The sequence below is a fragment of the Engraulis encrasicolus genome, chromosome 18 (genome assembly GCF_034702125.1).
Source record: "Engraulis encrasicolus isolate BLACKSEA-1 chromosome 18, IST_EnEncr_1.0, whole genome shotgun sequence".
Taxonomy (NCBI): domain Eukaryota; kingdom Metazoa; phylum Chordata; class Actinopteri; order Clupeiformes; family Engraulidae; genus Engraulis; species Engraulis encrasicolus.
Window position 1 is genome coordinate 25,668,484 of NC_085874.1, and position 25,110 is coordinate 25,693,593.

The 25,110-nt window shown below is 42.5% G+C and overlaps 3 protein-coding genes across 4 annotated transcripts in view; 1 reads left to right on the plus strand and 2 right to left on the minus strand.

Moving 5' to 3' along the window:
- The window catches only part of trim54 (tripartite motif containing 54), a 37,126-nt gene extending 27,078 nt beyond the window's left edge, over positions 1–10,048 (plus strand). Inside the window, exon 9 of the mRNA XM_063223333.1 lies at positions 9,148–10,048. The gene's annotated coding sequence lies outside the window, so the exon portion shown is untranslated. The remainder of the gene's footprint in view (positions 1–9,147) is intronic.
- Positions 10,049–10,502: 454 nt separating this feature from the next.
- On the minus strand, positions 10,503–16,350 carry uts1 (urotensin 1). Its single transcript, XM_063223338.1, has 2 exons — positions 16,306–16,350; positions 10,503–11,842 (listed from the first exon to the last, which is right to left on the minus strand). Exon 2 carries the CDS (start codon positions 11,815–11,817, stop codon positions 11,317–11,319), a length of 501 nt encoding a protein of 166 aa, XP_063079408.1. The 5' UTR covers positions 11,818–11,842; positions 16,306–16,350; the 3' UTR covers positions 10,503–11,316.
- mpv17 (mitochondrial inner membrane protein MPV17) overlaps positions 16,150–25,110 on the minus strand; it is a 38,097-nt gene continuing 29,136 nt past the window's right edge. For both annotated transcript variants that reach the window (XM_063223336.1, XM_063223337.1), the window contains exons 5-8: positions 23,957–24,052; positions 18,499–18,531; positions 18,143–18,195; positions 16,150–16,378 (exon numbers count right to left, since the gene is read on the minus strand). In XM_063223336.1, coding sequence (XP_063079406.1) covers positions 16,309–16,378; positions 18,143–18,195; positions 18,499–18,531; positions 23,957–24,052 — 252 coding nt within the window. In that variant the 3' untranslated portion in view covers positions 16,150–16,308. The remainder of the gene's footprint in view (positions 16,379–18,142; positions 18,196–18,498; positions 18,532–23,956; positions 24,053–25,110) is intronic.

The following is a 25,110-nucleotide window of genomic DNA, read 5'->3' on the forward strand; positions in this document are numbered from 1 at the left end:
ATAGTCGACACAAGCTACATGAGCTAACTCAAGTTAACATACATCATTTGCACACATTGCACCATTTGTTTTTCAGTAGACTCACTCACCCAATGCTGATTGCTATCACATTCGTCGTGATATTTTTCTCTTCAGTCTTTTCCATTTTTACTTCAACTTTTTGAAAATTGATGGTAGCAAAGCTCCCAAGTTCTTCCATACAGTATGTCTCATGACTAGCAAAGCATTTGCGAGCTCATATTTTGATTCCCCCACCAAACTACATGTGACGTGATTAGAAAGTGCATGATTTTATACTTCACTGTAATAACAATGAAGTACTGTGTTGTGCAGATGAAATATCTAAATTGTGACTGTAGGAGTTTTTATCATTATTATCTACAGTATATCAGCTCTGCTAATCACAGTTACCAAAATCAAACTCAAGTGGCATTAGAGTGTAAAAAAAACATGTAAAAACTTACTTTTACGGGTGCTGCACTCAATGTACTGTATAGGGAGTAGCGGGAAGAAAAAGGAGTCACACACAGGAGCTTGGTGCTATCAGTGAAACTGTATTAAAAGCCGGAAATATAAAGAGAAAAAAATTAAATCGATTTGGGGAACACTGATGATGGGCTAGACCCGAAATGTTTGTTTTTGTTTTGGTTTCTCTTTATTTTCGGCCCCCGTCTGGCCTCTATTCAAATAGCCCTGACATACAGTATTTACATAGTACGTGTGTGCTTTGGTTATGGAATTTGTGGAATGATTTTACCCAATCATGTTTCTGTCCACATTTTCACTTTAAAAAAGTGTTCCTGCCTGTCTGGTTGCTAAAATTGCACTCCTTGTATAACAACCACAGCACCACCTTTCAACCACTCTCCCTTTCAAACTCTGCATGGACATTCAATACTATCTCTGAGTGATAGAAAGCATGTGCGCATTACACTACTAACACCTCGAGCCGAATAAATAGCTGATTCCCAAGACCAGGGCTGGACTGGGGGAGAAATAGGGTCCGGGCACTTTTGGTTTAAAGGGGCCCCTCATAATTAGTGGCGCAGAAATGACTCACCGGTGGGCCCCGCACCTTCGTGGGCCCCTATTTTCAGAAATGTTAAAAATGTCTTAATTGCTACATTTCTGTAAATAGGGGCCCACAAGGGTGCAGGGTCCACCGAGAAATGCCCGCTATGCCAGATGGCCAGTCCAGCCCTGTCCAAGAGGCTGCCGTGGAAATGGGCTGAATGGAGGCCGGGGATCACTCAGTCTGCCTTCCATTACCTGGAAACCCATACACTGCCTTTCATCTTCTTAGAGCAGTCCTCAACCTTTTTTTGGACAAACACCCCCCTGACCTCATCATAAGCCTCCCAACGCCCCCTTGACCTCAACATACCGTAAGCCTGCCAGCGCCAGTACCAGCCTGCTAGCTATTATAAAAATAAATAATCTAATGCCCCCCCAATGGCATCTAAACCTCTCAGCTGCATCCTTCTCAATGCCCCCCTAGGGCCTTCCAACGCCCCCCGGGGGGCTGTAGAGCTCCGTTGAGAAATACTACTTTAGGGTAAACATTTCAAACAAAATGTGTGATCGGCATTTGCAAGCTGATCATCCGTACCCTAATTGTAATGCCTTTAAAAAACTAAAATTGGACCCTCTAACTAATTGGACTTTTTAACTAACTTAGATATGTATCTACTGTAACTAAGTGTCTCTTCAGCACAACTTTCAACTCAAAATTCTGACTCAAGTATTTTAGTCTTTTTGTGTTAGGCCTACTAAAGAGAGTTTAAGTGTGAAAAGAAGAAGGATCAGAACAGCGTAGTACCCTGCAGTTACAAGGGACATCACTTCTGAGCTCTGTGATGAATACAATTTCTAGCAATTGAGAAGCCACTGCTTTACAGTGCATTAGGACGACTTGATATTTATTTACAAAGTGCATCTCTCTGTCCTCATGCAATATTGCAATAAAGCATCAAGCATCACTATTAAAGGACAACATCTGCCACTTTCAATATGCTGTTGTATTGCTCACGCTACCCTTGACTTGTCAGTACCCGGTGATGCTGCATCTTTCTACTCAGCCCTTTCCGAGATCTGAGCTATTCTAATGAGGGCAGACTTTGTTTACATTTGAAAAATTCTTAACATAGGCCTACTCCAAATATTTTCCCTAAAGGTATCGCTGTTTGCTAGTTGTCTGCTGATGTTGCATAACCCTTTGGATGTTTTTGGGAATAAATCAAGATGTTTCTTTGAATTTGAACAAACTCTACTCCCACTACAATGACCAGGATCTCAGAAAAGGCTGGGGGAAAAAAAATCTCAGGTACTGACAAGTCCAGGTTAGTGTGAGCATTACAACTGCATGTTGAAATTGGCTGAAGTTATCATTTAGGCTAGATAAAACAAAATAATTTAAGTAATATCCACATTGAAATAACAATACATGGCCATGGAGTTCAAGTTCTGCTATTGTTCACTGTGTAATGTGTAAAGAGTAATGCTCACACTTAGTCATTTCCGGATTGAATATCGACCTTTCCCCTGTAGGCGTACGGGTGTGAGGGAGAGGAAATAGGCAGTGGAGAAGGGGGCTGTTGGTGTAATGTTTGTGTGGTCGGGTGCGAGGGGAAGGATGTACATGTGTGTGTGTGTGTGTGTGTGTGTGTGTGTGTGTGTGTGTGTGTGTGTGTGTGTGTGTGTGTGTGTGTGTGAGAGAGAGAGAGAGAGAGAGAGAGAGAGAGAGGGAGGGAGAAAGAGTGTGTGTGTGTGTGTGTGTGTGTGTGTGTGTGTGTGTGTGTGTGTGTGTGTGTGTGTGTGTGTGTGTGTGTGTGTGTGTGTGTGCGCGTGCGTGCGTGCGTGCGTGCGTACAGTGTTTGTGCGTGCATGTGTGTGAATGTGTATGAGTGGGCACTCCCTCGTGCCACACAATTTCACCAGAGGTCAGCAAGCACTCTGAATCAACAGGACAGAAGCCATGGTGATCTGAGCAGTCCCCCTTCTAACACTCACACCACACGCATGCACGCACACACACACACACACACACACACACACACACACACACACACACACACACACACACACACACACACACACACACACACACACACACACACACACACACACACACACACACACACACACACACACACACACACACTTCTTCCCACCTCCGATCTCTGTTTCTGCACTGTCCTGCGGTGGGAGAGCCTGTAGTGGTGAACGGTAGGAGACCCAAACAATAACAGCCAAAGCCTTTCCTCTCCCCCACCTGAGAGAGAGAGAGAGAGAGGGAGAGAGAGAGAGAGAGAGAGAGAGAGAGAGAGAGAGAGAGAGAGAGAGAGAGAGAGAGAGAGAGAGATATCACCTGCTGCCTCCACACCTACAGTGCACATCAATAATGAGTACATCCCTTTCCATAGGTGTGCACAGATAGGGCAGAGGTGGTGCTAAAGCACCTGCCCCTTTACCCTACCTAGTACAAAAAAATGCCCTTTTTGAAAATTCTTTTTCGAAACTTTTTTTTTGTCACAATGCACTGTGGTCCATGCTGTGCATGGTAATCATTAATACTTCACGATGAAAACCATGTGCCAATAATGGCCTGAATGTAGTATATAGCCTCTATAGCAGTGATTCTCAACTGGTGATGATAATAATAAATAATGTAATCATCTGCTTATTGACCACATGATGTAATTAGACAACTTGTTGAGGCTTTGCGAAAGACAAGCGGATGTTCAAGTGAAAATATCACACACACACACAAACAATGAGGACCAGATTCTGAGTCCCCCCCCCTCTCTCTCTGGGCCCAGGGCAAGTGATCAGTTTGATCTCTATCAACCCAATCAGATTTCATGTCAACGCAGCTGTTACTTTAGAGCAGTGATTCTCAACTGGTGGGTCGGGACCCAAAAGTGGGTCGCGGAGGGTTCCTGGGTGGGTCACGGAGCTGTGATGCAATGCACTAAAAATGACTATGATGTTGAAGACATGAGTGAAACATGGTTAATAGGCCTTCCACTTATACAATAGCATACAATGCAAATAATAATGCATATTATGAAATGCATGATAATATTTTGTATTATTATTGGAAGAATCTGACGGTGCGACACGCAGTTTGGGTCACAACGTATTGACCACGGCAAATTGTGGGTCACAAGACTATTCCAGTTGAGAACCACTGCTCTATACAGTAGCAAGCAGTTTCACAGTAAGCTTCACATGCCATGCACCCCCTTCAGCACACGTCCCCCAAAATATCTGTGCACGCCACTAAGCTTACCCCCTTTGAAAAGTAACATTTTGAACAATGTTTCAGTAAAACTAAGTTATTTCCAAAATGTACACAGAGTAAGTTTAATACAACATTTGTGAAGCTTACCACTGAAAAGTAAGCAACTTGACTAAAATGTAGAGGTTTTCATTGGGGTGTACTCAGTTTTGCACCACCATAATTTCACAAAAATGGAAAAATGTCATTTATTTTATATAAAGGAACGTACTTGTCTGTGTTAAGCTTCACAGCAAGGGCATTGGAATGAGTTTTAAAGTGGTGATGCATTTTTTTCTGCCATAAAAGTTGGGAAAGTCGCATTTAGGGAGCCCCAAAAGTGGGGATGCAGTGGTGGACCACTGCATCCCCCTTTCCGGCACCTACCGTATGTGCTTCACAGGTGTTAAACTCACTCTATGCAGATTTTGGAAATAACTTGTGTGTTTACTGAAATATTGTTCAAAATTTTACTTTTCAAAAGGGGTGTACTCATTATTGGTGTGCACTGTATGTCCCATGAAGGAAAAGCACGAAACATATTAGTGCCGGTACCTGAGGGCAACCACCTGCAGAGAGTGTGATGATGAGCTGAATCTGCCTGTGGAACCAAGGGATGGTACAAGAAACAAGAAACTTTTCAAAGAAGAGAAGGAGAGAAAAGAAGAGACGAAAAGACAAGCGGAGAAAAGAAACAGAATACCGACAGTTCAAGAAAATCAGATTTTGAAAAGAGAAAGACCATGGTTCAAGTTTGACCAGAAAAAAAGACTTTGGGGGGAAAAAACATGCGACAAACGAGACAAGTCACTAAATAGTCATGAGTGGAGGCCTACTCTTTAGGCTCTTTTCCACTGCCAGTTTTCTGGTTGGCTGGACAAAGCATGAGTCGGACGCCACTTTTTGCTTTTTCGATTGAGCGTGACACAGCTACCCGAAAACTGGCAGTGGAAAAGAGGCTTATGTCTCGCTCACGTCAGTCTGCCAGTCTATCTGCCTATTTATCTATAATTTTCCCTTCCTCTTGCCTTCCTTTTTGGTCAGCCTATTTGTCTATCTTTAGGCATCTCTATCCAAGCCTCTTGCTCACTCTCTCTCTCCTTTCCTGGCCGTGAGGCTGGTTGGTGTCGGAGTGGCGTTTCTATTACTTAATGACCACTCCTGGGGGCTTTATGGCCAGACCACAATATTCGACCCTGAGACTCAGCGTGACGCCGCACGAGTCTTCACAAGCACCAACCTTGTCAGATAACGCCTGGCCTGTCAAACCCCACCCCCACCCCCACCCGACTGATGTCTCACTTCACCTCCACCACCACTGTCTCACTTCTCCTTCCCTTCCCTCCACCTCCACTCCCAACCCCAAGCTGGCTTTGATGAATTAATGGGTGACTGGCAAGCACACGAGCAGAGGTGAGAAGAGAGAATCGAGAGAAGAGAAGAGAAGAGAAGAGAGAATTGATCAAGTGCTTTTGGAAGTGGCAAAAGAAGGGATGTGGGTGAAGACTCATGTGCATGTCATGTGCACGTGTTTAGACAAGTCCTGGGTGCCGCTAGGGGGGGAAAGGTGTTACAGATTCTAAGGCCCAAGCACTGACAGCATTGACAGGGGCCCAAAATTCGAATCTTTCATGGGGCCCAAAATTTCTGGCGGCACCCGGTAGTCCGCCTTAGCTGGTATTGGTCTGTGTGAATAAGAGTTAGCCTACTGTTGTTGTCTTGCCTGGTTAACACCACACGATCTCAAAAATGAGATCGTCTAGAGCAGTGGTTCTCAACTGGAACAGTCTTGGGACCCACCATTTTCCACTCTCATTCTGTCGCGACCCAATTTTTTTAGCGACACTCAAATGACTGGTTGCATGCTACTATCTCTTGTAAATTGTTGCAGGAAAAGTTGGATTTTTTTTTTTTTTTTTTAGCGAATCAATGAATTACGATTTTTTTACACCATGGCTCCGCGACCCACTTTTGGGTCGCGACCCACCAGTTGAGGAACACTGGTCTAGAGGCTACCTATGCACTTTCTCAAAGGAAACTTGTGGTTTACGATTGCCCATGACTATTTATTGGGCGTTACAAATGTGTCGTTTGGCATATACTACATAGCCGATAGCCAATCGAGTCGTAGTTGTATCTATTCAAACAAATTGCAGTCATCGCCTTTCCCCCCCTCTCCGCTCTCTGATTGGAGCCCAAGATCTGGACAATTGACTCGATAGCCAATCGAGTCAGTTGTATCTATTCAAACAAATTGCAGTCATCGCCTTTCCACCCCTCCCCGCTCTCTGATTGGAGCCCAAGATCAGGAACCCTCGCTGAGGGACAGAATCCATGCTGTCTTTCACATCAGAACGCAGCATTGATTTCTCAGGCTAGTTGTTCTCAGGGCAAGAAACTAATTCTTTGACTGTGTGATCCACGTCTGTCTAAAGTAACAGCTGCGTTGACATGAAATCTGATTGGGTTGATAGAGATCAAACTGATCACTTGCCCTGGGCCCAGAGAGAGAGGGGGGGGACTCAGAATCTGGTCCTCATTGTTTGTGTGTGTGTGTGATATTTTCACTTGAACATCCGCTTGTCTTTCGCAAAGCCTCAACAAGTTGTCTAATTACATCATGTGGTCAATAAGCAGATTATTACATTATTTCTGCTCTATCAGATCAAATTTACCTGCCTGCCAGCTGGTGTTCAGCCCCCTCCCGAGTATGGTAACTCTATTGACTGTGACTTGACAGTTTACGTATCGTCTTCCGTTTACGGGACAGTTGGCAATGTCACAGTACAAATTAAAAATAAGTCCGTGGGGTATAAAAAGGAGCATGTTCCTGTTGAGAAAGTGCTTCACAGTCGGCGTTGATGAATAATCGTTACAGCCGCAAGAGATACCTGAAGGTCTCCTCCTGAGGATGTTATTTGTTTGTTTTTCATTCCACCGTTTATTGAGTTCCAATGGCAGAGAGTGGTGGATGACCATGTTAGTTTTTATAGCTGTTAACCATTCACAGCACCGTTTTATTTATTGCACAGGCAAAAGTGAATTTCATGACTTGTTTTCATTCAGAAATTCAAAGTTATGCATGCACGTGTGGTAAAATCAATGATATCCTACTACAGCATAAGACTGACACTGGGAGAATACCTGTAATTCAAAGAGTAAATAAATCAAAAAAATCTTTGTTGTAAGAGCGCTTCCTGGACTCAAAAAAGGTGCTGTAGGCCCAAGTAGGCCTACATCTGTCCAAAATACCTTAAACGATGTCCACATGGACAGTAAAGCAAGCAGGCTTTGTTAGCAGTTCAAGTAATAAGAACACTGTAATTTATTAATTTATATTTGTAACTTATAAATACATTTATATGGTAACCTATATACTATATGTTATATATCTTTAACTTATAATGTGAATAATAATGTGATTGAGGTATTTTGATAACTCCTTTGTAAAGGAGGGTGGCCTGCAGACCCCGTTTTTCTAAAAAAGTATAACAAACCAAATGATTTATTTTGAAATGTTTCCCCACAGTCCAAAAATAAGTAGCTTTGTACCCAAGTCTGTAATCATACACGCACGCACGCACAGACATAATCTTCCTCTAGTCTACGCAGCCCACAACACCCCCAGCCCCACCCCCCTCTCCTCCGAGGCCAGAAAGTAAGTGATTACTTTAAGAGAAGGTGGGAAGTGATAAATAGACCTTCATTGTGAGGGCTAGACATGGCTCCCGCTGCCTTTTGGGAGTTAGGACGACGAGTCAACGTGGCCGAAACTCCTTGATAAAATACTTAGGAGAAGAGAGGCTGAATGAGAAGGGGAGGGGAGAAAAAGACAGTGATACAGTGCATGTGTGTGAGAAAGGGTGTGAGTAAGAGAGCGAGAGAGAAAAAGACATATACACGCCCACACACACACTCACACACTTGATACAATGTTTAGAATATGTGCATTTGTAGCACTGAAGCCTGTTACACGTGGCCTATTTGTCTGCTGCGTAAATGCACTTTTGGCAGCGAGGAGTCTTTGAGAGGATGTAATTTTCTACCGCCTTGTCCTGCTCTCAGGACTCTGTAATCTTCCCCAGACGCCAAATGTATTCCCCAGCTCAGCAGCTGCTTACAGACAAGATTGGTGATGTATGGAACACGCCACCCTCCCCCCAGTTGTTTTTCAAATTGTCTGCTGAGTGACCCATAGGCCATCTCCGACGTACCTGCCAGCTGAGGTGTGCGAAAAAATCCAAGTTTAACCCAAAACAAAGTATATTAATATGGTAGTTCATATTAAACACAGGTGACAACAATGTACACAATGTCACTACCTTTTAAAGCAAGGGTGGGGAACCTGTCTCGAAGGCCGTTTGCGGCCCTTGAGGCCATCTTACGCGGCCCTAATAATTTTTTTATATTATGCAGCTTCACATGAATTATGGCATGTTTTGTAAAGGGATCTTAGAAATTACATTTGCAACACAGTTAAGTTATATTTCAAGGGACCTAGAGAAGGTGGGGTCTGTTTTAAAGGTGGCTGCCTTAAACATAGGCCTAAAGTGCGGGGTGAAATCCTGGTTTGTGTTCATAGAGTGGCTCTTGGAGGACTTTTACGTCCCTTGGAGGAATTTCAAGTGACCCCTCGAATGAAAAAGGTTCCCCACCCCTTAAAGAACAACTGCACTATTTTGAACATTAAGCCCATTTTCTGAGTTGTCTGCAATGTTTGAGAACCCCACTCACCTTTTTTTTTTAATGTTTGCTGCAGTCTTTAAACTTCCTTTAAACTCTAGGATGGGCGGGCCCAGGCTCACAGCAGTGGTCCTTTCAACTTATCTGAATCCAGTCTTTTATTTCCTCTCTTCTCATCCATATAGGACATTATCTGTGGCGAAGACAGACGGGTAAACGGATGACGGTGGATGACAACGGCAGATCAAGGGATGGTGTGTGCAATCCCCTCATTGTACCACACAATACTACTGACGGCTCTGTGCGCGGTTTGGGGTTGTAGGCCCCCTAGCTCAACCTGCAAATGATGCATGACTCAAGCAGAGATCGCACAATTCTGACTAAAGTGTTCCCTGTGTGTTGCTGGTGCGCTATGATGCATTCTGATGGTGTTTTTGTTTTTCTGCGTCACACATTCTGAAAGCACACAAACAAACATGAAGCACAAAACTGTTTCTTTTTCAAACAACATGCATGGATTTTTCCCCACACTGGTTTAACTTTACAATAGCATGTATGTCATGCATGTCATTACTTTCTAGAACAGTGGTTTTCAACCTTTTTTGAGCCAAGGCATACTGTTCCTTTTTTGAGGACAAATTACCAAGGCACACCATCAATTGCAAATGTTTCGTGAAAAATAAAAGCCTATTGCCTATATTAACAATGTACAATCCTTCTATAATTTTCCATGCACAGCAGATGATCTATCACGGCTCATCCCCTGCAGAGTGGTTGAAAAACACTGTTCTAGAACAGTACACTTTGAAGGATCCAGGTGGTTTTCATTGTACAACATGGGGAAAAAATATTAGGTAGGCCTACATGAGTTGTATCCATAGCCACAGCTTCACAACGTGTCTGTGATAAAGAGAGACCGATATTGTTGGGGGCATGCTGGGTTGTTCATTTCAGTCAGTCCATGTATTTTACAACACACATAGCCTACTCATTATATATTATCATATTCTGATGAACACATTTCATTATATTATTGCATGTGTAAGTTTGATTGCCTTGTTGCAAGTATGTACTTTTTTATTGAAAGAATAAAGCATAATTTCACATTAGAACTGCTGTGTTTACATCCAGACGGATACCTAAAATGGAAAAACATGACTGCCTCCATAGTGAACAAAGATGTAGGAAGCCACAGATACATACATATCATCAAACAATATTTCTAAACATAAACCAAGTAATTACCAATAACTTGAGCAAAGTAGTAATGACACCATTTGATGTTAAGAGACATAGGTGTAGTTTAATTAACTTTATAATTTAATATCCAGAGTATCTAATGCAGTATGTGAAGTATCTGAATGCAACTATTATAATCTAATAGGGCTATTGTTTAATAGATGAACTGATGACGTGCACATCTGGTAATAAATAAGTTGAGTTTTATTTCGTTAAAACAATTTCCATAATAAAATTACAAAGTCATACTTAACATTTTTCAGACATATTTTTCAACATCATTAGTTTAATAGTAGTTTGTACAGCACTCCTGGAAATTTACACTGGGTTCTTAAAGCAACTTCTCATAAGGAAGGTCCTTTAGGCTACTTAAAGAAAAAAAAAACCTGTTATCCTTGGTGATGGTGGTGATGGAATGATTAGATTTGTTCAGAAATACACAGGGGTTTAATCAATCATTGTGTCTGTCATTGCGTGGATAACCATCAAAGGCGTGGGACACTGATGAAATGAAAGTGAAAAATGGGTAGAGTTGAGCTGAAAACTGCCCCTTGTTGCACTTCAATTCATTGCCTTCCGACAATACAATCCCATCTCAAGAACAAGTGCATGCATAGATTGGCTAAATGACAGTGGAACGATGCCATGATTGATCTGGAACCAGGGGGCACTTTTGAGGGGGAAATCATGGCAAAACGGTGTTCAACAAACAGCACATCGACCCAACTTAGGTACTATGAGTTATGAAACTCCAACTGTGACAACCACATCCCAAATAAATAAATAAATAAAAATAAATAAATAAAACCCTAAGGATGCATATAGGTTAAGTTAGATTTGGTTTGGTCTCCAGTCCCAGTTCTTTCCTTAGGCTACATATTTTCCACACTGCAGTCTTTGCCGTGTCCTGGACGGAAATTAATGCTAAGCGAATTTTCATCCATCTTCACAAGATGTTTTCGTCAAATCACTTAGAGTAGAGGGAATGAACAACATACCATATGAAAGCAAAATTAAAGAATATAACTGACAAGATGCCTGGGTTGTAACGCGTCGCTTGGTAATGATCTATTTGATTTGGAAAGGGGGGATGTCCTCAGTTAAATCAGTTGCCATTACTTTCCAACTTCATCTAGAAATTTGCGATTGAGTTCTGCTTGTTCTCTCTGGTTCGCGATCCGCTCCATTTCAATCATGTTCCTCAGCAAGTGAAAAGTGAGGTCAATGGAGATTGGAGGGTCGTCGTGTCTCTTTGACAACTCCACAAGATCTTCCAGACTGTTCCCCTCCTCCACAGACGACGAGTGACCGTCTACCAGCGGCGTCAGACTGCGCGCCAAGTGCGCTAGTCCCTCCGCGGCGAGTGGAGCCGGAATGTTGTCGCCATGCGCACGTGAAAGACTTCTATGCAGACCCGGGTTCTTCTGTAAATACTGCAGGATCTTTTCTCCGATGAGATACGATACAGCAGAGTCACCCGCCTTCAGCAACAGCTCGTCCAGTTGAGTCTTGTACCCATGGCTGTCAAAAATGTTCAGGGGTCGACAGACGTTAAGGGGGATGTGGCTGGACAGCAGGACCGTTGCTATTAGCAGAACCAAAGGTGTAGTCTTCATGCTGAACCGACTGCTTCAAAGTTACCTGCAAAAATATGTTGACAGTTAAGTAGCCTACTATGGATTTCAATATATTCAACTGGTAATAAAACACACGAGATAGGCTACTTGTGTAAAGTGGACAAATCGTCCTGAAGAAAACCAAAGAGCCGGTGTCCACACGGTATGAGTCACGGGACACCAGACCTAGCTGACACTGAGCATGTAGTTATTACTTCAAACTTCGCATAAAATACACATGTAAAATACAATTAAATAATGTCATTAAAACAAAGTCATCAAAACAATACCAAAGCCAATTTCATTAGCATTGTTATTGATAATTCAAATACGATAACCTATAGAGCCATTCTAAATTGCGCAGTGATGAGCATTTGGAAAAAGCTGGGCATTCACTGTAAACGCCTCCAAAATCTGAAAATGTTAGTTACACTGAAATAGAAAAAGTTACAAGACTTCAATACATACGTAGTTATCGCCAGTATTTCAGAAGTTTCTTGCTCACTGATTAAGATGGGATTTGTCCGACACTCGATTTAGAAAGTCAGGTGAAAGAGACTGAATCAGCCAGCATCATGCTGAATGGTTATATACATCCAAGATACCACCATTGACGTCAGCCCAAGTGCATAAACTGCCTGTAAATTAGGGGACTGACTGAGGCAACGGGGAAGTGTTTCGGGGAGGGCTTATTGCTGACCATGAGGTCGATGGTTTCAGAAGACAACGCAGTTTCCCTTCAAATTTAGTTGCAATTAAGTCTCCATTTTATCCATTGTAATGACTCTGCTGAACGTTGAGAAAGGGTGTTATAGAAACCACTTGGTTTTCTTTTCCAAAAGATACATAGCCTACGAGAAAAAGGTCCCATTGAAAACAGTTTTACGCATGAATCAATTCTCCAGTGTTAAAGATTCGGGAAGTTGAATTCACTCAAGGATGATCGACTTAGCAGGAGAAAGGATGCCCGTGGTTGTCGTGATGCCTTTCTGCATGGGTAAGCATTGCAGGGAAAGCAGAGCATAAGCGCGCAACAGGAGTAGCCTATGTGCCTTTCTGTCTGTCTGTCTGTTTGTCCGAGGAGCTGTCCATGGTGCTGATCCAAGAAAGCAACAAGCGAGCAAACAACAAGCGAAACACATCTAGCCTACATAAAATAAAACAATTCACAGTAAAAAAAAAAATTAAAAAAAATTACCTAGATCTATATATGCATTTTCTGACCTTTTATTCAATTGAAATTCATTTGGTGTTAATTGAGGAGTGTTGAAAAATGAGGATGGACTACTTTTGGTGGAATTTCGGGGCAGTGCAGTGTGAGCTTTCCCAGTAACACGACAGCAATTGCACATTATCATACATAACTGTCATCTCTCATCAACTGCTTGGGAGGAAAGAAAGAGAAGACAAATTATTATATAACGTATAGAACGTATTATAGAGTCTAGGCTATGAACCTTGACCAAAGACAGACAAAAATAAAGCTGTTTGTAATTCCTTTTTAAAACGTGACACTGGGGCAGTTCTACTTTGAAAAGGAAGCTGGTCCCAGCATTTGGCAGATTAATGGCTAACTTACAGACAACCAGACGAGTTTAAACTCAATTCTAAACCTCACTGGGAGTTAATGTCATGATCTAAGTACTGGGGTGATATGATCTCTTTTCTTTGTTTTTGTTAGAATTCTAGCTGCAGCATTTTAGATTAGTTGCACAAGCCTAGTGAGTTTTGTGGTAAAGGTCAATAAATAATGTATTGTAGAAGTCAACTCTACAGGAAATAAAAGCATGGATTAATTTATCTATACCATACACTGTTTAGATGCAAAATCTTAGCCACTATGTTCCTAAGGTGACAAAAAGATGATTTATTTTGTTTTTGATGTGAGCACAAGATATGATGGCAATTAATAGAATATCATGTTGGGGGGAGGGTGCAGTGGTGCAGCGCGCTAAGCCCCCAACGTTTGGCCTAAATAAAAACATAAAAAGCCCTTAAAAAATATTGGGGGAAAAAAGAATATCATGGTGGACTACTTGTGGTGAATACAAAAAAAAATCAATGGCAGAAGTGGTATCCAGCATCTGATGTCATTTAGTGATGTTCACACATGTGAAGTGCGAGTTTCCCCCATTGTTGCAGACCTGTAACTATACCCAATGTTTTATCATAACAACCTTCACACCTTTACATAGGGTGACCAAGTGAGCCCTATATTAAATGAAAAGAAACGGGAGCCTGGTGTGCAGACTTTATTTTCAATTTTCATGTGACTTTGCTAGTCCCGATGGGCATGTTTTTTTCTTCACTGAACTTGGACAGAGTGAGCCCCACCATCACTTGACAGTGCTATTATCAAAAAAGGGACAATGTTGGAGGCGGGGGTTGACAAAGGACGCTGCAGTGCACAAGTTAACCTTGGGGGTGACATGGAAGGCTCCTGGACAGAGTGAAAAGTGAAAGCCCTCTAAGAAACTCCAACTCTCATTGTCATTGTGATATAGCACTCCACAGCACACAAGTGTTCACTGCATACTGCACACAATGAAATTGCATTTATGCCTCATCCGTGCAGGGCAGCCCCCAATGGCGCCCCAAGGGAGCAGTGTGGCGGGACGGTACCATGCTCAGGGTACCTCAGTCATGGAGGATTGGGGAGAGCACTGGTTAATTACTCTCCCCACCAACCTGGCGGGTCAGGAGTCGAACCCGCAACCTTTGGGCTACAAGTCTGACGCCCTAACTGCTTACCCATGACTGCCCTGAGTGACTGCCCAGAGACATCTGCACATGAAAATTTGAACTTTGTAACTTTGGAGCTTAGGAAACTTGTGTGCTTGTGTCTGAAATATCATTTGCAATGGTGGCATTCTAGCACGAAGAGACACAGATATACCCTATTATGTAGCAATCGTGACAAAATATAATCTCTCAGTTAAAATAATTATAGCAATTGGTTTAATGAAAGGAAAAAATAGACAAACATATGCCAGAACACATTCAGCACAAACATAGTAACATACACACAAGCTTGATGACACCAGTATAGATTATTGCAGATGCCCAAGACCCTATCATATGAGCACTACAGTACATTGATTTTACGAAACGGACCTCAATATCCACCATCAATTTAACAAATAGGCTAAAACACTGTAAAAATGGGAGGCTCTTCAGTTTCTTCAGTTGAACCAAACGGAAGGTTCTTTGAGGAACTTTTTATCTTAACAGTTAAAGTCCTTGTTGCAACAGTAATTAACAAAATAAAGACTGTTTATATTCCCTCAACTGTACATCGTTTGTCCTTGATACAACAAAGACAGCTGGTCCCCTGGCAAGTTTAATTAACAGAATGTTAAGGTCTGTGTTAGTTGTATTAAAGCCATAATCTTTTATAACATTTACTAGTAAGTCAGTTATTGAAATACTGGACGGTTGGTCAGCTCTGTCTCTGCAGAAGACACACCCTGCAATTGCACAAGTATGCAGTCTTAAAGCAAGGAGTCAGCACACTTGAAATAGTTTTTTTTTAGCTTGTTCAGGTACATTCCACCCACTTGGTCGGTAAGCAATCAACTTTGAGCATCACCAACGGCCCTGGGTAGAGGCGTGTTCAAGGCAGTGACGTGGTTTAAGCAGAGACGTTCTATTGGGACTAAGACAATGTTTGGTTTAAACTTTGGCTCAGCCTTTTCTGCTCTCGACCAGTAGCAAACCAAGGGAGGTGGGTCAACCAAGTCGTTTGAGAATGTTAATTGTTATGCTCTTGGTCAGACCAAGTCTCGAAGAGATTTGAAAGTCATGATAATCAGGCTAGAGCTCCACTATAGGAGAGCATGCGTTGGCTTTGTCTTCAGAAGGCATGGCTTGTATCTATCATTCTGCCCATCCTCGCCACCAACACATTCTTTGACACACACACACAGAGGTCTGGTGAGAAGAACCAGGCTGATGTAGTTCTGCCATGGAATAAAACACAAATAGGGATTTCAAGTGTGTGGACTCCTCACTCCTGCACCTTAACCTTAAAGTGATACTGTCCAATTTTTGGAAATAAGCTCATATTACACCTCCCCTTGAGTTAAATAATAGGGTTTTACCATTCTCCTGTACTTTCAACTGTTCTCTGGGTATGGCCGTGCACATTTCACCTCCAAGCTAGCAGTTAACATTGAGTCCCTATGAGACCAGCTGGCGGCTAACTAGTCTAATAGGACTCAATGTTAACTGCTAGCTTGGAAGTGAAATGTGCACTGCCATACACAGAGAACGATTGAAAGTACAGGAGAACGGTAAAACCCTATTGTTTAACTCAAGGGGATGTGTAAAATAAGCTTATTTCCAAAAATTGGACAGTATCACTTTAAGCTGGAAAAAGAACAATCTTCCTTTTCAAGTACACAATCGATCTGCGAAGCCACTCTCTCTCAGTCACACATTATTGTCTTGCAAATGAGGTACAGTAGCACAGCTCTCTTTTGGAGGCACCTGTCACATCTGGTTGGCCTTCCAGGAGAGGTACGAGTTCCAAACCACCGCCACAACCTGGACCACAGCCAATCTGCAAGAGGGTCGGCAGAGGGGAGGCGTCACAAAGATGAAAATGCAACATGTGTGTGTGTGTGTGTAAGACTTTTTCATTTAGACATAACCGTCCTTCTTCAGGTAAAGTATTACTTGAAGAAGGTCGGATGACCGACACGTTGTATCAAAGTTTGTTGGTGGAATGGACAGTGTGCAGGAATTCTTTACACTCGAATGACAACCCCACTGGGATAATATCCTACGCACCTGCCCAACTACAAAGGTGTGCCAAAGCGTCTTCTTGAACTGAGCAGGTCAGGGGCCTCATGTACGAAGCTCACTTACGGACAAAAAAGCTACTTAAGTTGTTTTCCACGGCCACGGTCAGATGTACTAAAACAGACTAGACGTGGAAAACTGCGGATCTCCACGCGAATTTCAGGGCTGCTGTGGAAGTTTCCGTAAGCGTGGAAGTTGCCGTAGTGGTGCATTGCGTCTTTTTGGCGGCACACAGAGGCATGCAGCGCAACTAGGCCTATATGTGTTGTACGTGGTCAGAAATATTGCAGAGATGCTGCCAGTTAAACGTGGATTTTAATGTTGAGGCGCGTGATTTAAAAAAGAAGAAGAAAACCACCTCAATATTGTTGAAGCAGCTGATTAAAATGAATCGGACTGATGAAACTATCCTGGAATTACAACAAAATTGGATGCCCATCAGCAGTATTATTTCAAGTAGGCTATTTGGCAGCTATTAAACATTGAATATTTTCTGGATCTGCAATGTGTCTTCTCGCATTTGTTGGGAACGTCCTCACCACAGTGCATGTCTTTCTCTTTTAATAAGGCTACTATAAAATTAGTCCATCAATTAACAGGTGATTTTATAGGCTAACTGAGTATTGGCTGCAAGTTATTCATACATAACATGTGGCGTAGCCTATGTGTAGACTACATGTGTCATCTTTTATACCCGACATGCATTTTTATTTCTCGGAAGCCTTGGCGACTGCCTCATCGCAATGTGTTTTGATGTTTTGCCTTGTAAATAATTGCTGGGAAACCTGCATTGTACTGCAGTATAACATGACATTTTTTTATGCAGTCCTGACATTAAGTATTACCAATGCCTGATTTTATACAAACCAAAGTAATTTTGTTAGGCTATTGCGCGCAGCCTTTTTCCTTTTAAATTGTCTACCTCTGAAACAGCGCCTTCACCATCATTGTGAAATGTATTTCCCGCGTTCCCCTTCCCGCGTTCCCTTTCCAATTCTTTCAACCAATGAATGCACATGAATGGGTCTGTTCATACTAATTAGAATATTCATATAGAGTATATATTCCAGGGAGGAGGCAAGGCGAAGACTGGGGCCCGCTTGTGCTTGTGCCTTTTCGCAAGATTTCATGGCAAAACCTGGTTATGCACTTATTGATATATCCAGATTTTTTTGTCCATAAGTAACTTTCAAGATTTTCTCGTACGCACTTTTTAGTGGGAAATCCACGCACTTCTTTGTACATGAGGCCCCAGGTCTGTTAAAATGTGTTCAAATTTCTCATTTCAACAACTTTTTCATTGGTTTTGCAGTGGTTTCCTGTGTGAATGAAGAGTCACTGAAACTATTCAGAGTTCATTTACAATTACAGGATTTCCAGTTTGGCTTAGAGGTGAGGAGGGGAAAACAACAAGACACGTGTGAGTCACAGGCAACCATCATTAATTCAAGTCTAATCAGCCACAGCACACCAAATAGAATGACTGAACCATAAGCTCATAAATGTGGTAAGTTTTGCATACCTGTGGTGCAGTGGTACGAAATAAAAGTTGGCTATTTGCACTGGGGGCCAGAGCTGGGGAGAGAATTCATGAGAGAGAGAGAGAGAGAGAGAGAGAGAGAGAGACAGAGAGAGAGAGAGAGAGAGAGAGAGAGAGAGAGAGAGAGAGAGAGAGAGAGAGAGAGAGAGAGAGAGAGAGACAGAGACAGAGAGAGACAGAGACAGAGAGAGACAGAGACAGAGAGAGACAGAGACACACAACTGTTAAAACTTGTTTGCATGTAAATTGCATACATTAATTCATCCGTCTATACATGAATCCATCCATCACATTCTCTTATGAAATACACTGAATTTGTGTATTTGAGATAAACTTACATAGTAATTTGAGATCAAGGCATCTCCATAGTCCTGTAGGTAATGAGAGAAAAGAGTTGCATCACCAATCGACAGTCAGAATAAGGACAGAAAATCCATCATCCTTGACTAATGCCTCTTTTCCACTGCCAGCTTTCTGGTAGGCCAACAGCTCGACACAGCACGACTCGGCCGCCACTTTTTGCTTTACGATTGAGCTGTGTCGTGCCTGTTCGGAAAGCAAAAAGTGGCGGCCGAGTTGCGCTGTGTCGAGCTGTAGGCCTGCCAGAAAAATGGCAGTGGAAAAGAGGCATTAGTGTGTTGCTTTTACATGCAAGCTGGTGACACTCAAAGTGCACCAAGTTCAAAGTAAGATTGGAAAAATAACACCAATTTCAGGGAGACAGGTTTCCATCTCCAATTGCTCTTATTGTAATTGTTTTTTTTTAAGGTAAAATAAATGTCTTCCCTCAAAGGCACTCTTTCAAGACAACTCTTTCAAAACTGCTAGTGACCCCACCCGCACCCACCCCATGTGTTCACCTCTCTGTGTACTCTCTGTATTTTTTGTTTAAAGGGACACTGTGTGAGATTTTTAGTTGTTTATTTCCAGAATTCATGCTGCCCATTCACTAATGTTACATTTTTCATGAATACTTACCACCACCATCAAATTCTAAGTATTCATTATGACTGGAAAAATTGCGCTTTTCATACATGAAAAGGGGGATCTTCTCCATGGTCCGCCATTTTGAATTTCCTAAAATAGCCATTTTTAGCTGCAAAAATGACTGTAATTGGACCATACTAGAAAACACTTAATTACTTAGTTAACTTTCATGTAAAGATCAAATTTGGCAATAGGCAGCCCAGTTTTAATGAGCAGCATAGTTGCAGTACCTTGTTTGACCATTTCCTGCACAGTGTCCCTTTAAAAATATTTGTGAGGGTTTTTTTTGCCTTTTTTTCCCGATGGGACAGTGAAGCAATGACAGGAAGCGAGTGGGCAGAGAGCCGGAACCTTGGTCAGGTAGCAGACGAGTGCCCTTCTGTTAGCGCATGGTAGGGCCACTGTCTACATTTTAAGAGCTTTATAAAAAGCATACCACTTAGGCCAAAAATACATTACAAAATGAAAAACAAAAACAACGATGTCTAGGACATGTTTTGTAGAGGTCACCTGTGCCTTCCTTTGGTGTATAAAAGGGAAGCGAGAACAATATCTATGAATCTGGACATGAATCTGAAGCTGTTAATATTTCCCTGCCCTTTAGCTTGGTGGCTTTCATGGTTTTTTAAAAAGTATTTTTGGGGGCTTTTCAAGCCTTTATTGTTTATTAACAGACAGAACAGTGGAGGAGAGTCAGGAAGTGAGTTGGGAGAGAGAGACCGGGAAGGGCTGGCAAAGGACCCAGGCCAGGAATCGAACCCGGGTCGCCCGCATAGTAGACGCGTGCCCTACTGTGGGTTGGTGGCTTTCATGTTTAAGTGTGCATAAAGCTTGATGTGGGTTACAGCTGCGAGGATATTAGAGTGTGTGTGTGTGCATGCATACATGTGTGTATTTGTGTGCATACATGCATGTGTACATGTGTGTGCACGTCTGTGTCTGTAACATCTTTCCACTTTTCGTACTGCTAGTATGTAACAGGCCGAGTGTGGCCAAATAGGAACTGTCAACTGGAAGTTTGAAAGGAACTAGCTGATCAGGATGATGCAGAATCATCGTTTTCTCTGTATATTCACATTTCCCCCTGCCTTGCTAAAACAAAAGCTAGGTTTAAGAGGCTAACTGTTCATGCAGACCCAGGTTTGAATCCAGTATCTCTCTCCTCTCTCTCTCTCAAAAAAAACTGCCCATAAAATACAGTATACATAAGAACAAATCAGGAACTCTGAACAGGATGTGAAACACAATTTGGAGAACTCGGTACGAGTAGTACTAATTAGACACCTGTCTGCCATTTTAGAATTGTCTTCATTAGCTTGACCTCCTAGATGTCATCAGCACCGTTATTAAGCGGCACATAACACAAAAGGTTAATGGGCAACGACTGCTTAAATAATCACAGCTAACATTCGAGGTGCATAAACATTCACTTGACCTTTCTGTGTCATTCTGTGTCCAGTACAGGAAATTGTTGAGAGAATTAGACACCTTTAGGGATGCAACATGATGGAATTATTTATTATTACTTTTCTAAATGTATTTTTTTATGGGCTCTTTCGCCCCTATTACAGACAGGACAGCAAAGAGTGACAGGAAATGAATGTAGAGAGAAAGACAGGGTAGGGATGGCAAATTACCCAGGCCGGACTCGAATCCTGTGATGCAACCCTTGGGCATGCAAGCCCGAATGTGGGGGGCTTAGCGCGTTGCGCCACAGCGCCCCCATGACAGAGTTACAGTATATCACCAAAGTGAATACACCCCTCACAGTTTTGCAGATTTGGGAGTATATCTTTTCATAGGAAAGCATTACAGAAATTTCACTTTGACACAATGATTAGTGACCTTTTAACAACATATTTAACCGCTTAAATGTCTTGTTCACTCAGAAAAAAACAAAATACAGCCATTAATGTTTGAACATGTACTCACAAAAGTGAGTACACCCCAGATTAAAATCCGGTAGAGAAGGGGCTATGTTGGCTCGAATCGTCTCGAAATGAAACAAAATGAAAAGGGATGACAAGGGAGGTCATCAGTGTGCGTTTCAACCTTTCTTTGCATTGAACTTTTAAATTTTGAGTCTGCATCTGGCTTAAATAGATTGGTGTGAGATTTGAATGCAATCCTATGGAGAATATCATGATCTGCTTCAGTAGTCAGTCACAGTGCATGTTGACATGCATGTTTCTTTTAGGTGTATTTCAGATTGCCAATGTTGACAGCATTCATGCATCCCCAAATCATGTCAGTCCCACTACCATGCTTGACTATTGAGAGGATACACCTTTTTTGTAAAACTCACTTGTTTACCACCACACATGCTTGACACCATCTAAAGCAAATTTGTTTATCTTGGTCTCTTCAGATCACACGACATGGTTCCAGTGATCCATATCCTTGGTCTGTTCATCTCTCTTGAGACCAAGATAAACAAATTAGCTTTAGATGGTGTCAAGCATGTGTGGTGGTAAACAAGTGAGTTTTACAAAAAAGGTGTATCCTCTCAATAGATCGCTTTCCTATGAAAAGATATACTCAAAAATCTGCAAAACTGTGAGGGGTGGATTCACTTTCGTGATATACTGTATTATGACATGGTGTTACAGAAGCACCCACGGTTTAGAATAAACCAAAATAAGATTGTAAACTGGAGGGAAAAAAAAAAAAATTGCCATTGCCCCTTCAATGTACATACACTCATATCAGGTCAGATATTACAGAAGGAGTAGCCATAATACTCAGGAAGCTCCTAAGAACTTTTTCAGGGCAGCCAGAACGGAGCTGGAATTACAGTATGTTAGGAATGAAAGCGCTTCACTGCGAACTACCCATGGTCATACCAAGCTCTGAACTTTTCTATATGTGACTATGTTTTCAGGCCCGTCGACGGAGGAGGAGTCTTAAATTGGGTCCCCATGAAATTGTGATTAACTATTCCACTTTATTTCAAAATATGTTCACGGAGGAAGGGAGAAATCTGATTTGCAAATGATGCAGTTTGCATCACGCACCAGCTTTCTGGTTGCCAAACACTCAGACTTTACATGTCAAGGAAAGGGTCAGTCCACAAAGGCAAAGGACAAAATGGCCGCCAAGGGCAAAATTGTTGCGCTGGGAAAATTCTTCCCAACCCGCCCCCTGTTTTTGGGTGACTGACTTTTCACGGTACATACAAATATCATTTTAGATGGCAGCTTCAGCAGCAACCAACACAACACATTCCACCAGTAGACACACACACACACACGACATCAGCATCACTACCCTATAAACATACACAAATAACAGATGACTCCTGTATCAGTGTCATTTGAGGTGAAACGAACACCTCATCCCACCCAATCCTACACCATCCCACCCCACCCCACCCCATCACACGTATACAAACCTTCACTCCAAAAAAACACTTAAACCCTCTATTCACAGGTCTTCTCTTAAAAGGCATGACTAACTGGTTGTTCCCCCAACTCAGCCAGCCTGCTCTCATCTAATGGAAATACTCTTCATCAATGGGGGACCAATGGCGGCCTGCCAGATCCAGCCAATGGAGAAAGGGAGCAAGCAAGGACAAATTCCCTGCTGAATTCTTCTGTCGAGTCATCGGCATCAGAGCATCATCATCAACTCCTGCACCGTGGCACTTAAACGTCAGAAGCTAATGCGACTTCAAGTGGTCAAGTGGTACCTTCAAGTGGCTCTTTCCAAGAACAAGCCCTACAGGCATATGTCAAACGATGGAAACCCCCACCCCACCCCCCACCAATATACAGGTATATGTCATACGATGGAAACCACCATCATCCCACCAACCCCACCCTACATCTACACATCCATAGCACACAAGCCCACTTCAAAACTCTGATTGAACCTCATTGGCTTCTCATTTGTGCACCAAAGGAAATGTGGGTTGATTGTCAACGCCATGAGGTGGAGGTGGAGGTTTGCCCTCTGACCCACAGAGTACCTTTCTGTTTCTGGTAACTAAAATTTGACAAGACAGTGGTTCAATTTTGAGTTGTTATCAGCCTGGCGATCCAAGACGGAATCCAGCCTGCAATCCAGCCCCAGCCTTCTAATCCCTTCCACCCAAAAACATGGGACTCAGTGGGCCCAAAAGGGAATATGGGACTCAACAGCGGTTGTCAATGTGTCTAAGGGTTGATAAAAAAGAAGTGCTTGCCAGATTGCTATGTGGGTGAGCAGTGTACCTCACATGAGCAGTTATGGGTAAGCGGTTAGGGCGTCAGACTTGTATCCCAAAGGTTGCCGATTTGACTCCCGACCCACCAGGTTAGTGGAGGGAGTAATTAACAGGTGCTCTCCCCTATCGTCCTCCATGACGGAGGTACCCTGAGCATGGTATCGTTCCACCGCAATGCTCCCTTGGGACGCCCCTTGCACGGTTGGGTGAGGCATGAATGCCATTTCATTGTGTGCAGTGTGTACTAATTGTGTGCTGTGGAGTGCTGTGTCACAATGACAATGGGAGTTGGAGTTTCCCAGGTGTTAGTTTATTGTCCCCAATGGGGATTTTTTTTGTCAGCAACTAAGGTGAATACCAGGCAAGTTGCATTTGCCTATGACATGATAAAACAAAGATTTAACACACATTACATTACACATTACCTAGATATAACAACACATGAAACAAGCAGGACAGCACAAAAGCTATTCAACAGTCAACTTTCACTTCACTGGCATCAGTACATAATGACCAAAATGCACTTGTGTGCAGAAGTGCTGATGTGCAAGTACAGCAGGGATAGGAGATGAATAGCACTAAATGTGTGCTTTCACTTCTCTTACCCTCTTCAGCTTGGCCACATTCTGCTCCAGCGTCAATCCATTCAGGGTACCTGAGATGCCCAGGAACGCCCCCAGGAAGCACGGTGCGAAGCCCACCTGTCGGAAATTACATTTTTACATACAAGTCAAGTCAAGTCAAAGTTTATTTGTAATGCAATTATAACAAAACAAAAGCAGCTGACCAAAGTGCGAACTGGAAGGCCTAAGGAAAAAGACTTGCAACAACATGAAGCCACACAGACAATATTATGACTTGAGGACACCCATAAAGCACACAAAACAAAAGCACATTGCATTACATTACACAGAGCTGACGCTTTTATTCAAAGCGACTTACAGATATTTAGAGGGTTACAGTCCCTGGAGCAATGTGGGATTAGGTGCCTTAGTTGTTCAAGGGCACTTCAGCCATGGATAGAGGTGTAGGGAGGACTGGAAAAGGGTGGGATTTGAACTTGCGACCCACTGGGACCCACCTCCCTAACCACTAGGCCATGGCTGCCCCAACTGCTCAGTCAAAAACAGGACCATCAGGCCAGTGGGTTGCCAGATGTAGCGGACGGCTTTCAAACCAGTGAAAGCTCAAACCCTGCCCTTTAACCGTATGCATTGTTTGTGCATTTTTACATTAAAAGCCATATTGGTAATATGTAAGAAATGTGGTTAAGTTTCCTTGTCTGGTGAGTGTAATGTTAATAACAACCATTATGTTGGATGGAAACTGGCTTGATTTTTGCACACAAAGTCTGTTGACTTTCTTTCAAACTCCAACGTACAATATTGGTCATGCCTGGACATTAGAACTAGGTCATGCTGTGTATGGCGTCAGTAAAAGCAATCATCATTAGCTGGACTGAAAGTAGGATAATTGGGCAATGACGTGAAAGGAGCATGTTCCCACAGTAAGGTTTAGAGAGCGAGACACATACAGGTAGGCACGTGTTTTTTTATGTGTTTAATAATGCGGCTGTGTATATTTTTCCTTTCCTTTACCAGTTATTTCTTTTTTCCCTGCCGATTACAGGACAAAACACAAATACTGCTGTTATGGCTGTGAAATACTCGTACAAACACACAGTGTACAAAAAGAAAACAAAACGTCGAGGCATCGCCTTTTCCCTCGACAAGCAGCACAGAACCAAGAGAAGAGAAGC

Excerpts from the sequence above, each read along its gene's own strand:
- uts1 (XM_063223338.1), bottom strand. The coding sequence starts at position 11,817 with ATGAAGACTACACCTTTGGTTCTGCTAATAGCAACGGTCCTGCTGTCC.